The sequence below is a fragment of the Perognathus longimembris genome, chromosome 11, assembly GCF_023159225.1.
Source record: "Perognathus longimembris pacificus isolate PPM17 chromosome 11, ASM2315922v1, whole genome shotgun sequence".
Lineage (NCBI taxonomy): Eukaryota > Metazoa > Chordata > Mammalia > Rodentia > Heteromyidae > Perognathus > Perognathus longimembris.
Genome location: NC_063171.1, coordinates 58,939,293 through 58,965,585, shown reverse-complemented (window position 1 = coordinate 58,965,585; position 26,293 = coordinate 58,939,293). Strand labels below are relative to the sequence as shown.

The following is a 26,293-nucleotide window of genomic DNA, read 5'->3' as shown; positions in this document are numbered from 1 at the left end:
TTTGTGATCTGGTCCCGCGTGTCCGTCCGCGGGGCTCCCGCCACACACACGCACCGCACCCCCCGGCCCCGTGCCCGGCGCGCCCTCCCGCTGCTCGTCCCCGAGTGGGCGGAAGGACAGCGTGGAGATGGGGCCCGCTTCCGGCCACGCCACCCTCAGGCCGAGCCACAGCGGCTCAGCGGGCTCGGGGCTGAGGCCTGGGGGGGGGGGGGGGACGGCGGGGACCCCCCACCCCCGTCCCCAAGGCCAGCCCACCCGGCTGTGAGCCGGCTTCCTGCTGGGTTGGGGCTCAGCCAGTCCCCCCACGAGGCATGCGCGCGCGCTGGAGGTAGAAAGGCGCCCTCCCGGCTCCCCTGCCGGGAAGGGCCCGAGACACATCTAAGGCAGCCCGGGTTCCGCGCGGGGCACTGGGGGCGCCGTGCTTCCCGTCGGGGCCCGTGTCCAAGGCCTGGCTGTGGGTAGGCACTTCCCCCTCAGCCCGGCCAGGCCAGGGGGCTCCCGTCAGCCCTCCGCACAACAGTGGCGTCCGCTGGGGCCTTCTCCAGGCACCCGGCCCCGCCTGGCCCAAGGCCGCAGACCCCAGGGCACACACGGGTGAGCCCCCGAGGCCCGGTCTCGGCCAGGCAGCGGGCGGGCGCGGGGCGGGGCGGCCGGTCACTTGGGCAGCTCCAAGGCCGACACGTGAGGCTTCACCTTGAAGTACTGGTTGAATCGGATCCCAGCGTACCTGCGGGGGGAAGGGAGGGAAGCCGGGGTGAGAGCGGAGACTCGCTTCCTCCCCAGCTCCGCACCCGTCCCAAGTCAGCGCAGGTCAACTGCAGTCTGTACTGGCGGTTGGTCTGTACTGGGGTCTGAACTCACATATATATATACATACACATACACACATATATACATACGTATATATGCATCATTATACCAGTCCCTGGCTTTTGTTTTTATCTCAAGTATGACTTCTTTTCCTTAGGTCAGACTGGGGCAAACATCTGTTTAGAGTTTTGTTCTCCACAGCTGGGTAGCGTTGATATCCATGTTAATGTGTAATTAATCTCCAGAATGTCTTCACTTTGCAGAACGAGCTCTGTACCCATCACGAACCCCGCCAGAGCTGGGGGGCTGGCTGGTGACTCAGCTAATCGCGGCTACTCGGCAGGCTCGTGTCTGAGGACTGAGGTTTGCAGCCAACCTTGGCAGACAAATCCACAAGACTAATCAGCAAAAAGCTAAACTGGAGGCAAAGTCCAAGTCGTCCAACCAGTTGTGGGGCGCTTGGCTCCCCAGTACTGGGGAGAATGTTCATCCAATGTTCCTTTGAGAATTGGTTTTCAGTTCTTCCGGCTTTATTTCCAGATGCTGCAATATTGATGGATTATACACACCAAAAAATTCCATTTTGAAGTGTCCAAGCCACCGGCTTCCATACTGTACACAGGGTCCATGTGTTATTTTTTTTTATAGTGTTTGTTTTTATAGCAGACATCCTGCCCGGGGCAAGGCTCTACCTCGTCCGGCTTTCGGTGGTCGTGGGTATGGTTCCCTTCCGCGGCGGCTGGACGGGTGGACAGGTTGGACAAGGGAGGAGGAGGCGGCTCCCAGCCCGTAGGGACATCAGTCCGTCCTTACCCACAAGCCCCCTTCTCCCGGTACGGCCTGGTGCCGTTCCGGGCCGTTCCGTGTGGCGAGTAGCCAGGAGGGGAAGCGGGGGTGGGGGGGGAGGTCCGTGTTGTGGGGTGGGGGGGGGGCAGCGTGGTTGGCGAAACCGCCCAAGTGGCCTCAGCGAGTTCCCGACACTGCGCCTCAGTGTCCCCTTCCGATGGGTTTCCAATCACGCGGCTCACCCCGTGTGCTCGCTGGGCGCGTGGGCCGCGGGCGCGGCGATGGCGCCGGGTGGGCCTGGGGGGTTCTGGGATTCCCTCTTCCCCCCCCCCACCCCGCCACGGCCACCCCCTCTCCTCACCTGAGGAAATCGAAGTTGATGGTGGAGTACTGGTTTTGGATGAGTGCCCAGAGAGCCCAGAGGAAGTGAGATGCCTGCGGACAGACCACAGAGGGTCAGCCCGGGGGGGGGGGGGGCTGGGCTGGGGGGGGGCGGGAAGGCGGGGCTGGGACGCTGGCCGACGTCGGGGAAGGCCGGCACCGGCTGGGAAGGCTCCCGAGGTTCCCGAGGCCCGCCGTCAGACCACACCTGGGGCCTTCCCCGCCTCACTCCAAAGACGAGGGGCAGAGCCGGTCTGCCAGGGGCTGGCACCCACCATCCTAATGGACACCCCATCAGGCGTCTCCCACAAGGGCATCTCCCGAGGGGCACCCCAAAGCCAAGGCACCCAGGCTGAGAAGGATCCCTAAAGCCCAGGGTGGGCCTGGCGGCAGAAGACTTAAGACAAAAGGAGGGGCTGGAATGTGGCTTAGCGATCAAGTGCTGGCCTAGCATGCACGAAGCCCTGGGTTCGATTCCCCAGCACCACATATACAGAAAAAGCTGGAAGTGGCGCTGTGGCTCAAGGGGCAGAGTGCTTGAGCAAAAAAGAAGCCAGGGACAGTGCTCAGGCCCCGAGTTCAAGTCCCGGGACTGGCAAAAAACAAAGAAGACAAAAGGAGGGGCTTAACTTCAACAAGAGAGGCTGAGGTTAGATAGTAGGAAGAACTAGTCAGGCAAACAAGGGTTGCTCAAACGGGGAGCTGCGCTTTTCCTGGGAAGGATTTCTCTAGAAAGGAGAGAACCTGGGCTTGGCGGGGCGGTGAGGGAAGAGCGTGGCCGGGTGTTACCACGGGGGCATCTGGGATGGCTCTTTCCGGGGCCCGGGCCCCTCCGCACGGCCTGGGCGGGAGGCGGGAGAGGGCCTGCTTCCCCGGCCTCCGGGGCGCGGGCGAGCACTCACTCACCAGGGCGAACTTGTTGACCTGCACGTAGAGCCTCTCCACGTCCCTGGAGGTCGCGGCCACCCCCTTCTGTGCCTGCAGGTAGTAGCTCAGCCACTGCAGCTGGGTCTCCCGCCCGGGGTACTGGCAGTAATCGACCTCGTTCACACCTGTCGGGGAGGGCGGCTGCTGGAGTGGGCCCCTTCCCCCCAGTTCCTCTGACCCTCGAGGGCTGAGGCCGCAGAGGGACCCTGGGACTGCAGGCCCTCTGACCACCCCCCCCCCAGCTCCGCCGACACAGCCCCCTGGGGGGGAGGGGGGCTGAGGAAAGCAGAATAGAGGTGCGCTTTCCTGGGGGCAGCAGGAGCCCAACGGTGCCACTGTCCCACACAGTTACATATCCGGGCACTGGCAGCCCACGCCTGTATGTAACCCTAGCTACGGAGGCTGAGGGCTGGAGGAGCTCACTTGGAAGCCGGGCAGAAAAGGTCTGAGGCTCCATTGGCAATGGGCAGCAAAAAGCAGGGCCGGGGGTGTGGCTCAAGCGGCAGAGCACCAACCACGGGCAAACAGGAGACACTGACTTCCGGCACAGGAACCAGCGAGGGCAACAACAAAAAAGCAATGGCACGCGGACGGCACGCACCGGGCTACGGCAGCCAGTGCGGCAACTGAGCGCCTCGGGGCCCGTGCTTCACACGGGGTCCCCCTTAGCCTTGGAGAGCCCCCCTCCGCTGGCAGGCCTAGATCACCTCCGCCATCAGACAAGGAGCCGCGCTGCTTCTCACAATGACCCTGAACTGGACAGAACCCTCACACCCCTGCCCAGTTCTCCGGACCATTCTGACGTACAGCCAGGCTCAGCCAAGGCCCAGCCCGGTGCCCCCAGTCACCTGCTGGGCATGGAAAGGGGTTTATTTCAGAGGAGATCAGAATGGGCCGTGTTCTCTAGGGTCTCTCCTCCTTTCTCCTTGCTCTCCCTAGCATCCTTTATGTCCCCAAAGACACACTGGCCTCCGGAGCCCCAGGTGTGCATGGCCGTGAAGATAAAAAGGCTCAGGAGAAAAGAACTTCGCCAGGGGCCACGCAGCCCGTTAGAGGTGTGATCAGGGTTGGGCTTGTCAACCAGTCAGTCCCCAGAACCCGCTTCCTTCCTGGCTCCAAAGACCTCATCTCTTAGCCACTTCCTCCCCGCGCTCTGCGCTTCCCCTTCCATGTCCAACCTGGGCGCAGGGTGCCATCTGCCCCTTTGGAGAAATGCCAGCGGCACTTTGCTCTGTGTTGTGGCTAAGGACTTAAGACGCTTAGGCGTTATTCCTCTGGAAAGGTCCGAGGGGCTTGCAGCCGAGCATTCCCCGGGCCCGGTGCCCTGCCAGTGCCAGCCTGTGCGCCACACCTCGCGGCTCGGCTGCTCTGCCGCTCTGCCCAGCCCAGGGCCCCGTCCTCCCTCCGGGTCTGGGTGCAGCTGGTGGCTGCCCTGGAGAGTCGTACCCTCGGGCACAAGCGCGCTTCACCGGCCCGGCCCCCTGGGGTTAAAGAGGAGACTCGATTGGCCGTGGCCGGCCTGGGAGAGGCGGCCTCTCCACCGCCGGCACAGCTCGCTCGTCCTCAGCCAGGGGCTGGCACCCGCGTCACCCGCTACAGCACGCTACGGTACACTCCTTCAGGCCACGCTCAGCTCAGTCTATACACTGCCTCCTCCTTCTGCTCTTCCCCCGAGCTGGAAAACCTGCCCTGCTTCCTTCTCATAGACAGGACTACGGTGCACATCTTTTTCTGCGTGTGCTTGTACCCGGGCTTGAACTCGGGGCCCTGGCCTTGTCTCTCAGCTTTTGCGATCAAGGCTAGCGCTCTACCACTGGTGCCACAGCCTCACGTCTGGTTATTTGAAGACAAGGGGTCTCATGGACCTTCCTGCCCAGGCTGGTTTTGAACCACGACCCTCAGATCTCAGCCTCCTGAGATGCTAGGATTATCATGCCTAGCCTTCATAGGGCAATCCAGCCGCTTTCCCACTCAGCCTCTTCTGGCTTGCTGCGGGAAAGTCGGCGCGTGCCATGCATATGTGTTTCAGCCCAAGCCTGTGAAAGGGTCCCGCCATCACCTCCACTGTACAGGAGATTCAAAGAGGGTCAGTGACCTGCCCAGGGGTCACACAGCTAGGAAACAGAAACACCTGGATCTGAACTGGGGAGGTAAAGGTGCACAGCCCTTGTCTGCAGGTGCACAAGCGTGCAAGTTGTGGTCTGCATGAAGAAGCTTGTCCTGTGCACACTGGACAAGCCAGGATAGCTGTGTCTGCCCAGAGGAAGTGCCCGTTTGTTAACTCACATGGCAGCCCAGCAATGCGTCCTGGGACTCCACAGGGACCAAACTGCCAAGCCGGCTAGCAGAGGTCAGCTCTCTGGGGGAGGGGGAGGGGGGAGGGAGGTCCTGCTGGCCACCATGAGAACAACAACTCCTTAAAAGCAGGATGTGCCTTTCCCACTTGGATGGTGATAGTTTGCAGGTCGGGGTGTTGGAAGCCTCTACTCTGCAAGCCTAGAACTACCGGTAGTCCTTCCTGGGGACCCGGCACCCCCATGAAGAGAAGGGTGCTGCTCTCACCTGCAAACTCATTGAAGTGGTTGCCAATGTCAAAGGCCTGGTAGTTGTAGCCAGCATATTCATAGTCAATGAACCTCACGTGACCTGGAGGCAAAGCAGAGAGTTGGTCCCGGGTCTGGAAACAGGGTCTCCAGCATGCACTGTGTGAGGTGTTGTAAGTAACATGACTTAAAGTATACAGAAGCCTGTTCAGAGACAGATGCAAATACGACCCCATTCATTCACTCTTTCATCTAGAACCAGTTCTGGGCTTGAACTCAGGGTCTGGGCACTGTCCCTGAGCTTTTTTGCTCAAGGCTAACACTCTACTACTTAAGTCTTATGAGTGTGTGTGAGTGAGTGTGTGTGTGTGTGTGTGTGTGTGTGTGTGTGTGTGTATTTAACTGGAGATAAAGAGTCTCATGGACTTTCCTGTCTGGGCTGGCTTTGAACTGTGATCCTCAGATCTCAACCGCCTGAGTAGCTAGATCACAGGTGTGAGCCACTGGCACCTGGCTTATTCAATTTAAGCTTCACTTTTGCAGTGCTGGGCATGGGACCCAAGGCCTCACACAGTAGGCAAGGGCTGTGTCACTGAGCTACACCTGCAGCCCCATGCCACGTCATACGAGACTTGAGTGTTGCTGGAGCTTGGTATATAAAAGGGGTCCTGAGCAAATCTCATGTGTCCTGCATACCGAGGGTACCTGTGCCCCCCCAGGGACTACACCCTCAGGCACACCAAGAGTCTCAGGACAGCCACAATGCCCTCAGAAGTGGAGCCACTCATCACAAGGAGTGGCCTGCGGACACTAATGATCAGGAACTGTCCTGAGCTCCTTCATGCAACAGACTTCCCTTTCGTTTCCTTATTGCCTGAGACCAGCACTCAAACTCCGTACCTGACTCTCACTCACACTTAGCAGCTAGCACTCTACCAACAGAGCCACGCCCTCCAACCCCACGCAACAGACTTTTCTAAATGAAGTTTGTTGCTCTCTTTCCCCCCTTTCTTTTACAGATTAAGATCAAAACCCAGATCTTCTGCTTGTCCAAGTGGCAGCCTAAGGCACCGGCCCTGACGCCGGCCGTCCGTCTGTCCAGCCGTGCCGCCGGGTGTGCAGGGGCCCGGGGACCGCTCGTACCTTTGGTGCTATCGTAGATGATGTTCTTGCAGAGCAGGTCATTGTGGCAGAACACCACGGGGGACTCCAGCTGCGACAGGTGCTCCTTCAGCCAGGCCAGCTCCTGCTCCAGCACCTCCACCTGAGGGACATCTGTGGAAAGGCTGGGGAGGGGGGAAAACATAACTGGTGGGAGAGGACTGACATAGACAGGCAGTGCAGGGCTGCGGTGGGGGTGAGGGGGCAGCCCCAGCCCTGTCACGCCTCTCTCTAAGGCAAAACTCTCAGACAAGCAGCCCCAGGAGATTCTTACTCCTGTCGTGTGTAAGATGACCCTGACCATGTCAGATACCATCAGCCAAATGACACTGCTGGCATTCTGCGAAATGGACAAGAAGGTGAGGAAGGCAGAACCCAGGAAGGGCAGGAGATGTGAGAAACGAATATCCGGATCGGATGGTTCCAGGGTCAGAGGGACCGAGGGCCAGGGGGCAGGGAGGGGGAAAGGCAGAGCAGAGCCGGGTGTGGGGTCTGGGATGCTGGGAAAACCCTGCAGGAGGTTGCGGGTCTGTGAAGGGAGACCCCTCCCTCCTGGCCCCTCACAGCCGGAAGCTGATGACAATGTCACAGGCTGAAGGCCCCAGGGGGACCAGGCAGTCTAATCTCCTAGTCTCAGACCATCCAGGCCTAGTAAGGCAGTAAGCCAGCACTGCCTAGCTCCAACCTGCGAGGCCCGGGAGCCCGGCAGGCCCGGTCCAGTGCGCACGCTCTGCCACTCTAACAATGGTCCCGCCCACCAGGATGACCAGGCCACAACTGATGCTGCCTTCTCCCATCGCCCGCACGCACCAGCCTTCTCTCCCCCAAAGCGACGAACAAACAGGTTAATCAATAAAGTTACCAGCAAAAGCTGGGCAAGGACACCATGTATTCAGGTGCTCTGAACTTTGGTCCCTCGGATGCACTCAAGTCTGTGTACTCTGAAAAGCCAAACAGCACAGTCCTTCAAATCCCAGGACAGTGGGGGGGGCGGGGGGGGGAGGGGAGCCAGGGACCGGGCTGATCTCCGCTCCAGTGTCTCTGGTTCGTGGCTTTGCCCAGGGCAGCAGAGGCATAGGGAAGAGGAGAGGAATCAGATGCGCCCTCTCTCTGTCCATCCGACCCCCTGCCCCCAGAACGCGGGAAGGGTATTTTCTGTGACTGAGAAGTCCCCTGTGGGAAAGGAAAAGCTGACAGGCTCCCTCTTTGAGATAGAGGCGCTTCCCCGGTCCTCCACTCAACCACATGGGGAAACGGAGGCTCTGGGAAGAAGAGAGGTTTGGTGTCAGCCTCCACTCAGCCACGGCTGAACCCCACGGTTCCTCATCGGGACAGGGTGGTCCTCCACCTGTCCGGGATCCCAAAGCTGCCATGTCTCCCCACAGCCACACGGTGTGGCCCCTCTGGCTCTGCTGAGGCCCCCGAGTCAGGCTGCCCGCCCCGGGTGAGGGGGACCCACGTGTTCTCATCTCGGCTATCCTTAAGGAGACGCCCTAAGATTCTCTTTCTCACCTGGGCTCGGGTGGCTCACGCCTGTCACCCAAGCTACTCGAGAGGCTGAGATCAGAGCATTGTGGTTTGAAGCCAGGCCAGGCAGGAAAGTCCGTGAGACTCTTATCTCCAATGAACCACCAGAAAACCGGAAGTGGCGCCGTGGCTCAAGTGGTAGAGCGCTAGCCTTGAGCAAAAGAGCTCTGGGACAGCGTCTAGGCCCCCCGAGTTCAAACCCCATGACCAAAAACAGAAAAAAAAAATTGGACCGAGGCCATCCTACGACAGGGCAAGGAGGAGGCTTCCTTTGGTTTGCTCAGGTTCTGGCCTGAAAAACACCGCCATGAGATCCAGATGCCCGCTGCCCGGTCCCTGACCTCAGCCTGGCCCCACCCTGCCCACCCAAGGCCGCCACGCTGGTTACTGTGGGAACAACCGGCCCTATCTCCCATCAGCCTCCCTTGGCCGCCCGGCGCCCCTCCCCTGCGCGCCTGGACTTCTGCCAGCGTGGCTTTCAGTCCTGACACCGCCAGACTCTTCCAAGGCTGGGGGCTGGCGGCACAGGGCCACTGCCGTCACCCGGAAGCACCCTCGCCCCGACGCTGTGCTCCTCGGGCCCAGAGTCAGCGGGTGGAGCCAAGGGAGGGGGTCCCCCGGGGAAGGCCGAGCTCCTGCCCAGGGACGGGCCTCTGCCTGGCAAGTCTCCCCTGGGCTCCCACGTTACCCTTCTGGGTGACTTTTCTGAGCCTTCCAGTTTCTTGGCTTTTCACCTTTGTCCTCCACCAACCCACCCCTGGGGATCTCCTCTCGATGCCCCCAGTGTTCTCCGCGCCCAACTCTCTCTTGCTCATCCTGATGCTTTTAGGGCCGAGCAGCCAGCGAGGCCACCGGATCTCTCACCCCATCCATTCCCCACCCCGTCTCCCCACCATGCTGCTCTACACAGTATTCCTCACAGATTCCTGCCTCAGTGCCCGCGGGGGCATCTAAATGTCCAGTCCCAGGCTCCCAGTGAGGCCCCTCAATCAACCTGCACCCCGCAAGCACCCCAGGGGACTCTTCTCCAAGCCCGGAAGACCAAGACATTTAATGACAACAACCACAGCTTTCATCCCCACCGCAGGTCCATGCCTACCCCCAAATGTCACCTCAGACCCGTCCCCGCGGTGCCCCCGCAGATCACTTCCTAAACAAACCGGAGTTCTGGCTCCAGCACCTTCACGGCTTGGCCCGCCTGCTCACCACCGTCGTGGTCCCTGGCACCCAAGCTCCGCAGTGTCTAGCTCCAGCCCCTTCTCCCAGGCCTCCCTGAAGGTCTGCTCCAGTCGACCTCAGCTGCTCACATCTTTGAGCAAGCCCTGCACCCCCAAATGCAGCAGACCCTTCTCCTCTCAGCCCTACCTCCTCTGCCAGGAACTTTGCTGTCTCCCTCAACTCCATGCATTACACAACCTGCCTTCTGTACCGAACATGAGCCTGTGTGTTTATCCAAACGGCTCCGAAGCTTCCTGAGGGCAGGGCCAGTGCACGATCATTTTCATTTTCCTATTGTTTGAAATGCCAGTCACTCAATGTTTCTGAAATAATATAAATAGATAAGAATATGGGAGGCCAAGGCTTTATCGAGTTTAAATGATTACTCTGGGGTAGGGGAGGCAGTTCAGGGCAGTGATTATCCCTTGAAGTAGTTCAGAGAAGTGAGACCTTGACCTGCTCAATGCATGACAAGAGCAAAGGGAGGTGGCCAGCTCTTCCCCAGGGACCCCTTTCCCCCTACAATGTCAATACCCCCTCACTGAAGGTTACATGGGGACCTGAAGGCAAGGAAGCCTACCGCCTAGATCCCGAGCTACCACTGACCAGCTACCACTGACCTTGGGCAAGTCCTATTCCCCTTCTGGGTGCCAGCTTTGCCATCTCTCAAGTAGCCTGGAGCCTGGAGAATTGTCGAGAGTCCTGTTCTCCCTCAGCCATTCTAGTTCTCAGGGACGAGGCTGACCTTGTCCCGGAGATAAAATGTGACATGGAAGGTCTAAACATGGTCAAGCAGAGGACAGGCTGGGGCTATCCTGGACAAAGAGTTCCAAAGCAGCCTGGGTCAGTTATTAAGTGGGAGGAGCCAGGTAGCCACCCAGGCGTGCCAGGAACGCACAAGGGAGATGACTGTTAATGTGTGTCATCTTCCAGACCTGTGCTGCATGCACCCTACTTCCCATGAAAACTGCCAACAGAAGCTATGTTCAAATTAATCACACTTTCAAAAATAACTGGAAGAGGGGACTCGCGATGCTGCCCGCACAAAGAAATGAAAAATGAGCAGAGCACAGTGGCCTACGCCTGTAATCCTAGCGACTCAGGAGGTTGAGGCCTGAGGATCAGGGTTGGAACGCTGCCCAGGCAGAAGATCAAGACGATCAAGAGACTTTCTTTCCTTTTCCTCCTCCTCCTCCTCCTCCTCCTTCTTCTTCCTTCTCCTTCTCCTTCGTCTTTGTCACAGGGTTTGAACTCAGGGCCTGGGTGTTGCCTCTGAGCTTTTTTGCTCAAGATCAGTGCTCTACCATTTTGACTCATAGCTCCACTGCAGGTTTTCTGGTGGTTAACTGGAGATAAGAGTCTCACAGACTTTCCAGCTGGGGTTGGCTTTGAACTGCGATCCTCCGATCTCAGCCTCCTGATTGGGACTACAGGTGGGAGCCACCAGTGCCTAGCCCAAGAGATTCTTACCTTCAATGAACGAGTAAAAGGCCAGAAGTAGAGGTATGGCTCAATTAGAAAAAGCCAAACAAGAGTACAAGCTCCAGTGTAGGCACAAACAACAACCACAAAAATGTAAGTGTTTAAAGTGATAGATACTTCAATCACTCAGATCTAGTCATTACACACTGAATACACATACTGAAATACTATGCTATACCTCCTAAGTATGCATAATTATCGTATGCCAATTAAAAATTGAAAGATGGGTATTTTGTAAAGGTTGGGGAAGGGATCTTTTTCTATTTTGGAAGAGGCGGGAGAGGCCACACTGTTTGTTCTAGGCCTGTGTTCACAGCAACTCTCTTGACACCTAGAGGCTAGCAGGACTCTCAGGCTGCTGGCTGGCCAGAGCGCGGGGAGTGGAAAGTTCAGGGAGCCCTGTCTTGTCCAGCGCGCGTTGGCAGCGGATTGGTTCTTCTGACTGGCTCTGAGCTCAGCCCCTCCCTTTCTACTGTTAGGGCAGCCAGGCATGCAGGACGAACCTTGGGGAAGGAAGTAGAGGACGGGGTCTGCCAGGCCCCACAGTGGGCCCCACAGTCTCCTCTAAGTAAACGGGGGAGAAGCTATTCCTGACCCTAGTCCCTGCCACCCCTGAAAGACTCAAGGGGAAACAACGGCTGTGCATACGGAACTGCGACTGCGTCCTTGAGATGCAGTCAACCTGTCCAAACTTCTTGGACGGGGCCGAAGGCGCAGCAGGACAAACTTCGGCCTCTACCTGGCACCTGTGCCCCTACGTCTTCCAGAAGGGGGGACTGGAGCTAAAGGAATGGAAGGGCAGCGGGGACGACGGTAGCCTTGGGTCTTCCCCAATCTCTGTACCTGGGGTTGATCTCACTCTTGACCAGCGTGAAGTAATTGTGCATCTTGTGCCACAGGGTGGGCCTGGGCAGGCTGCCATTGGCGTGGATGGTGTGAATCTTGGCCATTTCTAAGGCGATTAACCTACAGCAGAAAACGGGAGGGAACGGAGTGTATCAGTAGTGGTAAGGCCTCCACGCTCAGATCCCGTGGGAAGGAAGTGGAAGGCCCACGGGGGCTGGGCATGGGGTCTCAAGTCTCCCAGGAACCCTGGGTCTCCTAGAAGGCATGAAAATGCCCTGAGACCTTCAGCAAGCAGCTCCGTTCCCAACCCCAGAGCTAAGGCTGCAGCAAGGAGTAGGGCAAGCGGGAGGCTGCCAGCCCCAGGTCAATGGATGGCGTGTTCCATGCCACTCTTCCCAAGGCCGTCCCGACAACAGAGGGGCACCTGGGTGTGGGTTGCGGTGACCTGCCTCCCCCGGGACTGGGCCCCAGCCTCTCAAAGGAAGATGACAGCAGTGCCCGCCCCATCAAGGCATCCAGGGGTATCGATGCCAGGCAGGGAAGAAATGCCGGTCTCTTATCAGCCTGGCCAAGGTGGGAGGGGGATCAGGCTAGCCAGAGGGCAGCCCCTTCCTGGGCCGCAGGGAGTTGATGCTGGCAGTCTGGTGCCAAGGACGCAAAACAAACTAGCATTCTATTTTCAAGTCCTCCCGTGGACCTTATCCAAGGTCCTGGGAGAGAAAGAGTGGGAGGCAGGGAGGCCTGCTGGGACATGGGGGTGGGAGGTGGGGGGGGGCGGGACTGACTGGTCAGAAAGGAAGGACCTTGACTTGATAAAGACCCCATCACTGGGGCCCGGGTCCCAGCTGGGCTCTCTCAGTCATCTGCCAACCCTCCCTTCTGCAGCCCTACCCCCAACTGTACACCAGGCCTCCAACATTGAGGCTTCCTTTGCCTCTGGCCCTGTTGCTCGAATAATAATCACTGGGAAAGACAACAAAGACGCTGACTGTTTGGAACCTTGTTAAGAGCGGAGCTGTCCTCGAGACACTTGCCCAGCCCCGAGGAGGGGCAGGTCATACCCCATCTGGGGAACGGGGCAGCTTGGGGGCTTCTTCACAAGTCCCCTCTCTCCCCCCCCCACCCCCGCCCCACGGCCGCGCCGAGGGTGGGGAGAGGTTTGCAAATGGGTAGCAGAGTGGATGAAAACCGCGGGCTGTGTGTGGAGGGCAGGAGGGCGCCTGCCGGGGGGTCACAGCGAGCCGGGGACACAGACCTGAGCCCCAGGCCTGGCCTTCTCTTCCCCAGGAAGATTCCGAACAGAGTTAAAACAGAGCTGCTCCTTGAATATCAATAGGGCTGTTGTGTGCATAGCAATGAAAGTAACCTTAACACTCAGCACTTTCGCTCCCAAGAGCCTCTGCAGGCGAGGCTGGGGGGGGGGGGGGCAGGGGACCGGGGAGGGCGGGGTGACCACCTTTGCCTGGAGGGAAGACGGGCCATCCTGGGGAAAATCGCCGCGGAAGGGCTTGCCTTCTGCCATCCCAATTTCTGGGCTGTCCCCCAAATGCCAACTTGTTATTATGGAACCTGAATCCCCCTTCAATCTTCCTGACAGCGGCAATTGCTTCTGCTAGGAGGATGAGTGATGGCGTGGGGCTCCTTGAGGCGGGGGGGGGGGGGGTGGAGTGGGGGGGACCTGCTCATCTTCCAGCCCAGGTGCACGAGGCTAAAGCAGAGCTGGGAGGAGCTGTGGGAGGGGCCGGGCAGGGTCTTGCCTCTCCACGCCAGGCGCTAGGCTCGTCTGCAGTTACTCAGAGGCAGCCTGAGAAGTTTCCTGTCACAGCCGCGCCGCCCCCCCCCCCCCCCCGCCCCCGACACACAGGACTGACACACAACCACGGCCAACGTCCCAAGGCCCTAGCAGCAGCTAGGGACTCCCGAGCCCCTAAAGAGCCAAAAGGCACACTTACTGGTTTGGCAGGTGACAGACACGGTGTTCTTGGCCCGCCCCCCCCCCCCCAGACGGGCCACATGGTTATGCAGAGCCCAGAAGTCTCCTTTCCCTGGACAGATCCCTGAGTTGCTGTCCTCAATGTCAGGAGTGAACCTCGGCCTTCCTAGGGTCTGGCGCCCTCCCCGGAGCGCATGGCACCCAGAGGAGAGGAAGGAGATTCTGCCTGACACCCCAGTCCTGGCGCAGCCAAAGGAGAAGACATATCCTAGCAGCTCTTCGGTCCTTTCCCTTCCGGGCCGCACAGCAGCACCCACAGGGCTTGTGAGCATGCGCACAGAGCCCAGCAGCAGCCAGAACCCAGTGTGCCCTGTCAGGGAGTCCCGAGGAGCTCGGAGCAGCAGGCTGGAAGGCGGTTCACTGGGCTGGTAATGTCACGCTTGCCCCAGAGAGGGCCTTGCACACCTGAGCTCCCCGCAAAAGGAGCGGAGAGGGAGGAAACCCTGAACGCCCTGGGGATTTGCCTCAGATTTCATTTCCAAGGCTCTGAGATGTTTCCAGGTCAGAAGTGAGCTGGACGGAGGAGGTGGAGGCATGGGGTCAAGAAATGGATCTCTGTTGCATTTAGGGAACCAGGTGCTAAACTCTCACTCTCCTCCCCGCTCCCCCAACCCCAGAATTCATCCTTCTGCATTTCCCACTGAAACCCTACAGAAAGCTGCAGCCTGTTTGTGCAGAGCACACACACACACACACACACACAAACACACACACACACACACACGCATGCAATTTCAGATCATGTGACTGGTCTCCACGGACCTCACTATTCACCAAGAAAGTTGCCCGAGAATTTCAAGTCCCAGACCTGAGGAATAGAGACACACAGCGCCGCGCACCCTCCTTACCTGAAGAGCCGGGGTTCTCGGATGTGCTCGGGCCCCAGGGCCACGCCCTGCATGTACTCGTAGCACAGCCCATTCTGAAAGGTGCAGTAGAGTTTGGGGGCGCAACCATGTGCTCGCAGAAGCTGGAAATTCCTGACCTCATTCTCTCGGTCCACCAGCAGCTCCGTCCGCTCCCCATAGACCCGGACCAGCACGCAGTCCCGCATGTCTTCCTCCACATAGCAGGCCACCAGCTTGTTGGTGATGCCATCTGTGAAACGCTAGCATGGGGAAAGGGCAGCTATGGGTGGGTGGAGTAGGACCTCTCTGGTCGTCTCCCCAGGACCTCAGCAGGATGTGCTCATTTGAATGCAGGGCACAATCACACACAAACCGGCACTGTCTCCAACCTTGAGGTAGACAAGTGAGCTTGTGGGGAGAAAATGGCAGCTGGGTTCATCTGAGACACACTCACTTCTGTGCCTACTTCCTGTGGATGGAATCTGGCAAGGGGAGGCGGATGCCTATACTGCTGTGTGGTAGGTAGAAACTTGCTCTTCTCCTTTCTCCTTCACCCCGGCCCTGAAAGAAACCCCCACGGACCAGAATGTGGCAGAGAAGGACTGGGAGCAGCCCCCCTCTCCTTGCAGGCTCTGGGCTCTCTACTGTACCTCTGGCTCCATCCAGTGACACAGGCACAAGGAGAAGACTGAGGTTGGCACCCATCCCAGGACTTTAATGGCCAGAGGGCCTTGAGCCTGAGTTTTCCACACCAGAAGAAACAGCAAGATAACTGGACTAGAAACACAAGCTCTCTGGGCAGCGTGGACAGGAGGATGAAACCATAGGTTTTAGAGGTAGACAGGACCTCTAGAGGGAGCGAGGAAACAGGCCCAGGGAGGGAAGAAACTAGCATCTGGCCTGTTAGGTCAGCGTTCGAATTACCCTCAGGTCTGCTCCATGCCTTCATTGTCTTAACCAGTCTGGGCCTTTTGAAAACACTAACCCCACCCCCCCACCCCTCGTTGGGGGAGACCTGTCAGCTTCCACACTCCCTTCAAAACCTCCCCAGAACTTTGCCTTTTCCCCACCCAGCGGGCCCATTGGTGCCGATCCCTGCCACTCAACGCCTTCCTCCACGAGCAGCCCCCACAAGGCCTTCTGTAGAATGCAGGCCGGCTAGGGAGTCTGCCGGGGCGGGGTGGGGGGGGGGGGACCGCGGCGGGAGGCTTTGCCCACAGGTGCGTGGAGGAGCCGGTCCGGCTGGGGCGGAAGGCAGCCGGGGTCGGGGCGCCCAGCTGGAGCCGGTGCGCGCACGCACAGCCCGTCCGGGGCTCGGTGGTAGATGGAATATCCCAGAGAGGCTTCTCGAAGCCCGGCGGCCGGGCTGGCCGTCTCCCCCCTACCCACCCCCCCGCCCCCAGCCACCCCCCCCCCGATAGAGTGGAGGAAGGGGCGGTCACGGGGAGGGGGTGGGGGCTCCCGGTAAAGTTCTGCCTCCTCGGGTCGGGGCGGCCGGGCCCCCGCGGCGGCAGGGGGTGGGGCCGCGGGCAGGTGGACCTCGGCGCGCGGCGGGCCCGGGGCTCCGGAGGAGCGGGGCCGGGAGGGGTCCGGGGACCGGCGAGCCCGGCTCTGCTCCGGCACCCACGCCGCCGAGGCGGAGCTCTCCACGCTCGCGGGCCCGCGTGGCGAGCCCCGCGTAGCGGCCGCGCGCCCGGGGGACGGCACCCGGAAGGATGCACGGACGGCGGGCGGGCGGACGGACGGGCGGACGCGCGGACGGGCGGCCCCGCGCTGCCCCGCGCTGCCCCGGCAGGGCCCGACCCCGGCCCCGGGCCCGCCCGGCTACCTTGGTGCGAACTTGCTCGGGCTTCCAGTGCGGCCGCAGCTCCTGGATGAGGCGCAGGGCGCCGGGCAGGATGTCGTCCGGGTCCACGGACACGCCGAAGCACGGGACGGCGGCGGCGGCCCTCGGGGGGCCCGGCGGCTCCCGGCCGCCGGCGCTGGCCGCCGCCCGCTCCTCCATGCCCCATGAGCACTGCGGGCAGGGCGCCTGCCTCCGCAGGTAAAAGGGCGAGCACGGCGGCGGAGGAGCCGAAGGGGGCACAGCCATCCCCGGAGCCCCACCCCCTCGGAGCCGCCGCGCCCGCGCCCGCGCCCGCCGCCGCCGCCGCCGCCGCGGGGGGGGGGGGTTGGCGGGGGCGCGGCAGGGGCGGGGTCAGGGGACGGCCATGGCTCCGCGGAGCCGCCCGCCGCGCCGCCGGCTCGCGGCCCGGCGCCCGCCGCGACCCGGCAACGTCGGGTCCGCCGCCACCGTGACATCACGGGCGCCGGGAACGCCCCCCGCCCGCGGGCGCCCGGGCTGCGCCGCGCGCCGGGGGGAGCTCGCGGCTACCTGGAGCGCGGGGGCGGGGCGTCCGCGAGGGGGCGGGGCGTCCGCGCGGGGGGCGGGGGGCGTCTCCGGGCCACGCCCCCAGGCCCTAGCCCGGGGCAGCCCCGTGTTCGGACACACCCCTCGGCTACCCAAGCAGCCTTTTCCTGGCTGCCTGGGGTAGGGACGTTCTCCGGGCCCCTCACCGCATCCTGGCTGTGTCAGCTTGGGCCCCCTGCTCCCTTGCCCTGGGAAGACTCTGCAGGAGCCCACCCCTCTGCCCCTCAAAGACTCCTTCCTTCCCTGCAGAGAAGACTTTGTGGGCGCGGGCGGGGGAGGGGTGTTCGTGAGTGCCCCAGGCCCCGCCGGCTGCGTGTCCTTCCCGGCATTGGAGTACTAGGCTATGACTTCGAGGAAGACTGGGCTTTAATCACTAAGTCTTTAAAATCTCCTTTCCATCCTGCAAATCTGACTGGGGGTAGGGAGCAGGCCAGCCGGTGTGGAGGTGGGTTTGCCCTCCTCCCCACCTCCAAGTGTTAAAGTCGTGGCACGTGTGTGTGTGTGTGTGTGTGGCTTCAACTCATGGCCTCACGCTCTTGCTTAGCCTTTTTTTTTCCCCCCTCAAGTCTGGCGTTCTACCATTTGAGCCATGCTTCCACTACTGGCCTGGCATTTTTGTGTGCCAGTTCTGGGGCAGGCATGAACTCTGAGCTTGGCATTCTCCCTGAGCTCCTTTTTGCTCAAGGCTAAGCACTCTACCACTTGAGCCACAGCGCCACTTCCGGCTACTTTTTTAGCAGTTTTATTAGAGAAAAGAGTCTCGCAGGGACTTCTCTTCCCATGCTGGCTTCATTCAAGCTGTGATCCTCAGATCTCAGCCTCCTGAGTAGCTAGGATGACAGGCGTGAGCCACCGGTGCCTGGCTTGGCCTGGCATATCTATAGGGCTCAAACAGACTGACTGTGCAGTGCCAAGTGGGACCCTATAAGGAAGGGTGGCAAGGCATCCCCCTGGGGAAGAGGAGCCATGGATAGACACTCCCTCCGCCCCCGCCCCCTTAGCCATGACATATTGATCCCTCTGTCACTTCCTGAGCAGGACCTTTGGCTGCCAGCCCTCTGCCATGCAGAGCAAGGTCTAGGGCACTCAATGTCCTGCCTCAGGGATCGCACGTGGTTCCCCGACACTCTCTGAGAAGTGCCTACAGATGGGGCCCTTTCTGTGTCCCCAGGTTGTCCTTTTGGCCCACTCAACCACAGAGCCCCGGGCGCATCGCTATCTGGCACCCTCCCGCGTTGCCTGGCCGACCGTCTGCCGCGACGGCAGCTTTTGTGCTGCCTGGCCTAGTGGCCACTGGCCAGCCACGCGTGGGGAGACGACATTTGAAATGTGGCTAGCGTACCCTCTTCCTTAACTTTCACTTTAATTCCAGTGGAAATAGCTCTGTGTGGGGCACAACCCGGCAGGTGCTGGGCGAGGGCCGCCTCCTCGAGCCCATCCAGTCCCGGATGTCAGAGCCTGGAAGGGACTTTGCCTCCCACTCCTTCTTCCCGTTGCAATGAGGAAATAAAGCCTCACAGGACAGGGGAACTCAGAGACTCAATGGGAGCCTGGGTCCCAGAACCTGAGGCTCTTGCTCTCAGCTGTGCACTGGGACACTGCAGACAGCTTCTGCTACAGGATAGAAAAGTCCTGTCTCTCCCCAACCCAGTGCCAGGAGGCTGCAATCCTAGTGGGACAGAAGTTTGGGGGTCAAAAGAGGCATCGGTAGCCATGGCGAGAAGACGGTGTGGGTGGTTGCAGCTTCCCCATCCCCCAAGCTATACACACCCCACAGACAGCCTGGGGATGCTAAGAACGGGAGAAGAGAGGAGAGCAGTGTAGGTGTGCATGTGTGGTCCCATGACACCATCGTGTGATCAGGTGGGTAAAGCTCTAGGACCTGAGTCAGACAAGCTGGGTTCTAGGTTTGCTTTACCACTCTTCAGGACCCTTCTCTACTTGCTTACTCACTAGGTGGTCTTGGGCAAATACCTCCCATTGTCTGAGCCTGCTTCCCCATGTGTAAAGTGGGGTACTCATTGGATCTCTGAGCGTCTACATTTTTAGGTGGCACTGCCATAGACTATCTTTGTTGTTGATTTTGTACAGGTACTAGGGCATGAATTAGGGCCTGGGCATTGTCCCTTGGCTATTTTTGTGCAAGGCTGGTGAGCCACAACCCCACTTCTGGCTTTCTACTGGTTAATTGGAGATAAGAGTGCCATGGACTTTGTTGCCCAGGCTGGCTTTGAACCAAGATCCTCAGATCTCAGCCTCCTGAGTAGCTAGGATGACAGGCGTGAGCCACAGGAGCCCAGCTGCCATCCACTATCTATGTCAATGACACATCCATCGTAGGGCCTCTGAGAGGCTGAGGGGAGTTTCACAAGGCAGTGGAATCGGGACTGGCTCGCTCAGTAACACACAGCTTGGATTCAGAGCTGATTCTGTGAGCATCTTTCTGAGCCATGCTCTACTTCCATAGCCTTAGCTTTGGCCCTTGTGGGCACACAGTGGGCACAGACGGGCTCTCTGCAAAGCTTCCCAGTCAAAGTGGCATAAACCATGCTCAAAGGAACCTGTGCATTGGGGGGGGGGGGGCAAATGTGCACACAGGCCATGCAGCTGTCCCTTCCCTCTGATCCAAACCCCAGTCAACCCAAATGCAGCAGATTATGAACACGAAGTCTTTATTCTGTGTGTCCTTACAGCAGGCAGGGGCTGGTACAGGGGGCGGGGCTAGCAGTGTCCTCCCGTGAGAGCCCAGCCTAGGCAGAGGGGCCTCCTAGCAAATGTGGCCGCTTCCTGCTTGTACTGAAGACAAGGTCAGCAGGCAGCAGAGGGCCTCAGCGGGCCAAGGCGAAGCCAATGCGATTGTTATGCCGGTCAAACTCGGTGTAGAACTTGCGGATGAAGCTGGCGCCCAAGACCCAGAGAGGCCCAGTGGGTGGTGGGATGTCCAGGCCGTGGAGGGCCAATGTGCACAGGTCATTGTTACCGTAGGAGTCCTGGCGGCAAGCAAGAGGGTTGCTCCGTGACTCAGCTCATGACCACCTTTCTGTCACTTTGCCTGGTCCCTACAGCTGTCTTTAGCAGCATATTCTTTTCTCTTCTGTCCCCCTGGGCAAATCACTCGTTGCTCTTTCAGCGAAGTCAAAGTGCATCCCACCCCCAGAGGCAACCACACTGGGCCAGTGTCAGGTCTTGGGGCTACCTTCAAGAGCTGAGCATCTAGAGCCACGCATGGTGGCGCAAACCTGTAATCCTAGGTAGCTATTCAGGGGTTGAGATCTGAGGATCACGGTTCAAAACCAGCCCGGGCAGGAAAGTCCATGAGACTCTTATCTCCAACTAACCAGCAAAAAGCTGGAAGTGTTGCTATGGTTCAAGTGGTAGAGCAGTAGACTTGAGCAAAAGAAAATCTCAGGGACAGCACTCAGACCCTGAGTTCAAACCCCAGGCTAGAGGCTCTGACTTAACAGAGGTGGGATGTGGCCAGGGTCCCGGGATTGTTAAAAAAAAACAACTCTCCAGGTGACAGGAGCAGGTAAGTCTGAGGAGGACTGGACTCCCCTCCCCCCCCCCACCCTGGTGACAGCCCCTGCCCGCCCCTGCCCGCCCCTGCCTACCTGCAGCACGTAGTCCCCGCTGGTGAGCGTGTAGGCTCTGCCCCCCAGGTGGAAGGAGATGTCGGGGAGTGTGGGCACCTCGTTGCAGTTCACAACATACTGGGGGTGGGGGGGGTGGGGAGAGGATAAAGGGAGCCCCTTTCAGTGTGGGAGATCCTCAGCAGACAGTGAGCCCTGTCTCTGGCCTGGCCCCTTTTCCGGAGAGTGCTGGGGGTACAGCGGCTGTCCCCCCTTTCCGTGGAGCTTGGCCACCCACCCACAGGGGAGGTGTGAGCGGGGTGAGGTAAAGGCCCGACAGGGTGTGATTTTAGGGATCGCAGTGGGTGGTGCCCCCCATCCTCCCTCCCTCCCCCCCCCCCCCCCCCGCTGTTCTCTCAGCCGTCTTACTTCATCTCCACTCTCCTCCTGGGCCCCCAGCGCCTCCATGATCAGCCTCAGGGAGTCGGTGGGGCCCGAGATGTAGGAGGCGCCTGTGTCCACCACTGCCATACAGCCCTCCTCACACAGCAAGGTCGTCGATCCCACGGACACCCTGGGAGGCCACAGACAGACAGACGGAAGCTGTCAGGCTGACGGGCACCCCAGGCTCCACAGCCTTTCTGAGAGAGGGCGGTGACAGGAAGCCATGCAGGTGGGGTCCAGTGATTGCAGGGGAGGAGGCTGTGAGCAGAGGAGCATGGGTGACCCCCTCCCTCGGCCTTCGGCCCCGCCTCCCTCGGCCTGCGGCCACGCCTCCCCCAGCCTGAGGCCACGCCTCCCTCTGCCTGTGGCCCCGCCTCCCTCCGCCTGTGGCTCTGCCTCCCTCCGCCTGTGGCTCCGCCTCCCTCCGCCTGAGGCCACGCCTCCCTCCGCCTGCGGCCCCGCCTCCCCACAACCTCCTGAGTCCCCACGCAGGACAGAGCAGGCAGAGCGCAGGGCCGGGCTGGAGCCATGGGGAGGTTGCATTGGAGAGAGGCCCCCCGCCCCCCAGCAGGAGTGTGGAGGGCGGGGAGGGTTGAGGATGCCTGACCCCTTCATTGCGATCTCCCAGGAGCCTGTCTTGCTGATGCTCACATAGTGGAAATTCCCTTGGTAGTGCTGGGGGTCACTGCCGCCCAGCACCAGCTCTCCTCCAGGCAGGTGGGAATCCCTAAAGGAGAGATCCACAATCAAGAGACCCGCAGGGTCCCAGGCGCTGAGACTCAGGTCAGCGGGCCCGGTGCCGCGAGGGGCAGAGGAGGGGCGCCGGGATGGCGGCGAGGCCGGTGTGGGCATGAGGAAACGCACACCGCTTCCACTCACTGCCTCTCTTCCCCCTGGGCCCTCCTTAAGCCCACAGAGGCTTTCCAGCGCGCTCCAGCTGCACCCAAAGAGGCCACGGAAAGGAAAAGGCCCAAGGACAGGAAGTAAGTGCAAAGAGGTGCAAGTCGTCGTGGTGCCCTAGCCCGGTTGGATCCAGAAGTGGTGTGGAGGCTGCAGAGGGAGGGACAGGGGGCTGGAGCAAGACGGCAGAGGGGCAGAGAACGGGCATCCGGCGGAACGCAGGCCCGATGAAGGTGATGCTCGGGTAGCTGGAATATATGATTCCGGGTCACGAATGCTGGGGGGGGGGGGACGGGTCAGAATCACACGGGGAGGGACGAGGCTTGTTTCAGTGAGGCCTCTGGCCCCGTGGCTGGGCTGGATAAGGAGAAAGTACTCGCTTTCCACCCTTCAGGCAGCGGAGAGGCTTAGAAGGGGGTCTTCGCCTACAGTCACCCCAGCCTTGAGTAGACAAATGAGGCCGGGCATGAGGCTGATTCCTCTTGCCTTCCTCTCCTCCCTCTTGGACAGAGACTCCCACAGCCCCGTGGCTGCCCAGGGCGGGTTTCTAGGGTGCACATGGGCGTGTACAGAGGCATGTGTGCACAGTAGATTTGCCCAAGCCCTTTTCTACAAGGGCCAGTTAACCACAGTAGTGCACATTCTGCATGTTGTAGCACAAGTTGCCTCTCTGTCTCAAGATGACTCCTTCTTTCCAGTCCAGGTGAAGGACAGGGTGTGGGGGGGGGGGCTTCTGCTTTCAAAGCATGGCCTGGCTCCAGCACCCCTATTTATCTCCTCTTCAGATTTCCCATCAACTTCTTCCTCCACCCACAAGCATTGCCCAAGTTTCCTCCAGCGTTTAGAAGCCCCTCCCCACTTTCCCTGCTTCTCTTGGATCTCCCTTCCCCCACACCACCCACTGGCCTGGGGGCCCTCACCTCCCCTTCCCGGCTGGATTTCCAGGGCAGCCTACATTTGTGACCTCCACTTCCTACTCCCACCTCCGTGCTTAACTGCTTGCCTTGGGCCTTGCAAGCTCCATTTCCTCTAGAGGCTCTTTCCTGAGCTCCCCTCCCCCAATCTAATCGGTGGCCTTTCCTCAATGCCTTCCTTTCTGACACCAGCCAGGGAGCCTCCTTACTTCTGAGACTGCTCTGGACTGGACCACTGGCCCTTGTGTTCTTAACCCTTCCAACCTCATCTCCGGCGTAGACCTTCTTCCTAAGCCAGCAGCTGGGATTGGATCACGGCCCTGCTCAGGCGCTGACTCCCGTGTGGGCTGGCTGAACTGTACGGAAGCCCCACCTAGATCTGAAAAGCACCTGTCGTTTCCAGCACCGGGTGTGGGATGCCTGTAACACCCATCCTCAGCTAAATGCGCTCTCGGAGGGTCTCTGTACCCCCCACCCCCCCCCAGCCCACGGTGGTGTGTCACACACAGCTCTGAGTGAATCCACAAGTGTGCACATAAACACAGGAGCCAATGAAGGTGGTTACTTCCAGGTGGAGGAGCCATCACACACACACACACACACACGCACGCACGCACGCACGCACATAGCACTCTCCATGTGGCTCCCAGTGCCTCCTTCTCACAACTGCATTCTCCTCTGGTTCCAGACAAGCAACTCCATTAGGACTTTCTGCCGTGGTGGAGCTCTAGATCTGCACCAGCCAACACGGAAGTCATCCTCTCTGCAGAGACTGCCGGCCTTGGGAAACCAGTGCGCTGAAGGAACTGCATGCTTGGATTCATTTAATGCTAGTTAATTTGCAATCAATAGCAGCCTCCATCTCGGCTAGTGAGGTCCTAGGTATCGACGGATTATCACTTAATCCAGCACACACGAAAACCCCAGCCCAGACTCTCCTTCCGTTCTCCCAGCCTTTGTGCCCCTCCCTCCCCGAGTCCCAGCTTGGAGTCCCAGCTCACCTGCTGTAGTAGACAGAGAACACGTCCTCTCTAGGATCCTCTGGGAGAGGATGTGATCGAAGACGGGGGTGATGCCACCGACAGCCTGCTCAGGGAAGCCCAGGCCCAGGATCCCATCGAACTTGGCCAGCATGAAGGGTATCAGGGCAGCTCCGTGACCTCTCCGAACATCTGCGTCACCGTGACCCCCCGCCCACCTGTGGGGAGAGGAGCCCCCTGAGCCGGCTGCCCACCTCCTGCTGGGCTTGCGGCTGGGCTTCCGCACCAGGGGCCCCCAGGAACAAACCTGCCCCTGGGCATAGCAATGGGGAGCGAGGTCATCTTCCCACCGTACCCCTTGCCCTCAGCATGGGGTCCGGAGAGAACTGGCATTGACCAGTGCTGCAAGGCACGAGCTAAGGCGTGGGCAGAAACAATGCCAGGAGCTCTGCACCCGCCCCCCCCCCCCCACCTCCAGGGGCCACCTTCACGTTGCCAGGACCCGTCGTTAGCTTCCTGCTTTATCACAGGCCAAGGACTCCCCTAGTATAGCCCAGACCAGCTCCCCACTCCTTCCTCCTGCTACTCTGCGAGGAGAAATTCCAGAGTGGGAAGGGCCAAGAAAGCCAGCCCTGCCACGAACCCCAGCAACTTCAAACTGTACGTGACCCTAACGTACTGAGCCTGGCCACAGGATTGTGACCCTGGCTAAGAGCCCTGTCTGGGTTGGTGACCTCGGGCAGGTTGTTGCTCAGCCAGAGGCTGAGGGGCCTCAGACAAACCTGTGTGCAGGTTAGAAGGAAACGCGGCCATCCGTCACGTAGCGATTGGACCTAGTAACCCAGGGGCCCAGTAATCTCGAGGCCCAGGGGCGGCCCCCACTTACGGTCACGGTGTCCTGGCTAAGGAAGCCTTTGACCTCCCCTGTGCCGTAGTGGATGGTGAATCCCGTCCCATTCTCCATGTAGCTGGAGGACTCCGCCGAGTCGTAGCGGCTGTGCGTCTCTGGAGGGAGGGCACAGGCCTCAGGGCTGAGCGGGTTATGGGCATGGCCGGGGCGGCGGAGGACTTGGTTCAGGTGCAGGGATGGGGGACAGAGGCGCCCGAGAGCCCGGCGTGGCCCGTGTTTCTTGGGCACGCCTCCTGCCCACCCACTTTTGCAATGCTGGTCTCAAATGAAGCATTTAAAGGTGGTTACGAACACTGACAATGGCGGAGAGGATTCTGGGCACGGTAAGAGTGAAAGGCTCTTGACTAAGGCTGAGGATGAAAGAGGAAAAGGGCCTGAAGGGGTTTCAGAACGTGGTCTGGTTTAATCTCGGGAAATGGCCTTGTAGGGGGCTCCTGGAGCGGCTGTATCAGGAAAGTGTGGGAGCCCTCTTCCTCTCTCCGCCCGGGGTCAGGAGGCGCAGAGGCAGACAGGAAGCAGCTCCTTGGTGGCGGCCGGGATGTAGCTGGCTTAGTCAGCACTGCATGAGAGCAGCCGGGCAGGGGCGTGGGGAGGGGTCGCGGGGCTGGGGGCTCACGCACCACAGGCAGTGTAGAGAGGGCTGCACTTGGTAGAGGGGACCCAGAGGTTGGCTGAACCCGTGTCAAAGATGACTTTGAAGGTCTGGGGTGGGGTACCGATGCCGATCTCTCCATAGTACTGGATCTGCAGGGGTAAAAGGGAAGAGTACAGGGTGGAGAAGTACGGGGGGGGGGGGGCCTTGGGTGTGGGGGTCTTGCCTGGTTCTACCTGTGGGCGACAGTACCTACAGCCCTTCTGGGTTCCACTGCCCGGCAGGGCCTGGGTGGGTTGGCCCTGGTCCCTCGTATCCCGGCATGTAGGCTGCTCAGTGAGGCCATGCGAGCAAAGGAAAACCGTGAAAATGGAACCGGAAATGCCAACCTTGAGGCACCACCGGGGTACGCAGTGCCAGGCCACGTCATTGGAACCCTCCCCTCCACCAGGGATGCCAGGCTTGCGATCCGAGCCCGGGGTTTTAAATCTAACCCTGCCGGTGAGCAGCTCCTCTGGGGCCCCACGCTTTTCGGGTGTAAGGTAGGAGGGGTGCTGTAGAGTGCTCTCAGTCAAACAAGAGCCAGCCCTGGCTCCCAGAGGAAGCAGGCGGGGAGGAGGGAGGAAGCGGCCTGGCGGCCAGGCACTCACGTCCAGGTAGTTGGTGAGGACCACAGGTATGGTATGATTGCTAGAGGAGAGCTTCTTGGGTCACCCGGCCCCCACTGGCACTGAGCCTGGCCGTGTCCACTCCCCGCTCCTTCAGGCTGTCCCGGACAGAGGGCATTTTCTTGAGGATGATCCTGGAGGGAAAGACAAACACAAGCTCCCTGGACCCCCTGTCCCCTGTTTCCTGTGGGACATCTCCCACTATCCTTCGCCCTAGCGCCTTCGGGCTGCTGAGCACGTGGTCAAGCCCTCGATGGTATCAAGCAGTCCTCAGCTAGCTTCCTCCCGTGGTCTTGTTTTTACTTAGATAAGACCCTGTCCATCACCGGTACCCACCGCCTCACACCTGCATTTCGAGCTACTCAGGAGCTGAAATCTGAGGAT

The 26,293-nt window shown here is 60.2% G+C and overlaps 2 protein-coding genes and 1 long non-coding RNA gene across 3 annotated transcripts; 1 reads left to right on the top strand and 2 right to left on the bottom strand.

Annotated features, from left to right (window-relative positions):
• Positions 1 to 547: 547 nt before the first annotated feature.
• Positions 548 to 16,629, bottom strand: Etnk2 (ethanolamine kinase 2). The gene is made up of 8 exons (XM_048357161.1): positions 16,351 to 16,629; positions 14,523 to 14,782; positions 11,679 to 11,801; positions 6,591 to 6,733; positions 5,467 to 5,550; positions 2,884 to 3,029; positions 1,958 to 2,031; positions 548 to 727 (listed from the first exon to the last, which is right to left on the bottom strand). Exons 1-8 carry the CDS (start codon positions 16,612 to 16,614, stop codon positions 655 to 657), a joined length of 1,167 nt encoding a protein of 388 aa, XP_048213118.1. The 5' UTR covers positions 16,615 to 16,629; the 3' UTR covers positions 548 to 654.
• Positions 6,655 to 23,983, top strand: LOC125359425. Its single transcript, XR_007212553.1, has 3 exons — positions 6,655 to 6,804; positions 16,996 to 16,999; positions 23,970 to 23,983. It is a non-coding gene; the product is annotated as an uncharacterized LOC125359425 (long non-coding RNA).
• Ren (renin) lies at positions 19,588 to 26,038 on the bottom strand. The gene is given in 11 exon segments (XM_048357163.1): positions 19,588 to 19,922; positions 20,544 to 20,642; positions 20,931 to 21,075; positions 21,553 to 21,672; positions 23,761 to 23,791; positions 23,794 to 23,904; positions 23,907 to 23,957; positions 24,622 to 24,744; positions 25,270 to 25,393; positions 25,892 to 25,948; positions 25,950 to 26,038. Coding segments are annotated over 11 exon segments (1,101 nt in total). The 5' UTR covers positions 26,028 to 26,038; the 3' UTR covers positions 19,588 to 19,760.
• Between the last annotated feature and the right edge of the window lie 255 nt (positions 26,039 to 26,293).

Bases quoted from the DNA above. Each gene is read 5' to 3' on its own strand.
- Etnk2 (XM_048357161.1), bottom strand. From the start codon at position 16,614: ATGGCTGTGCCCCCTTCGGCTCCTCCGCCGCCGTGCTCGCCCTTTTAC. The intron at 3,030-5,466 runs GTGAGAGCAGCA...CCTCCCCGACAG, and splicing joins CCACTTCAATGAGTTTGCAG to GTGTGAACGAGGTCGATTAC. The intron at 728-1,957 runs GTGAGGAGAGGG...TTCCCCCCGCAG, and splicing joins ATCAACTTCGATTTCCTCAG to GTACGCTGGGATCCGATTCA.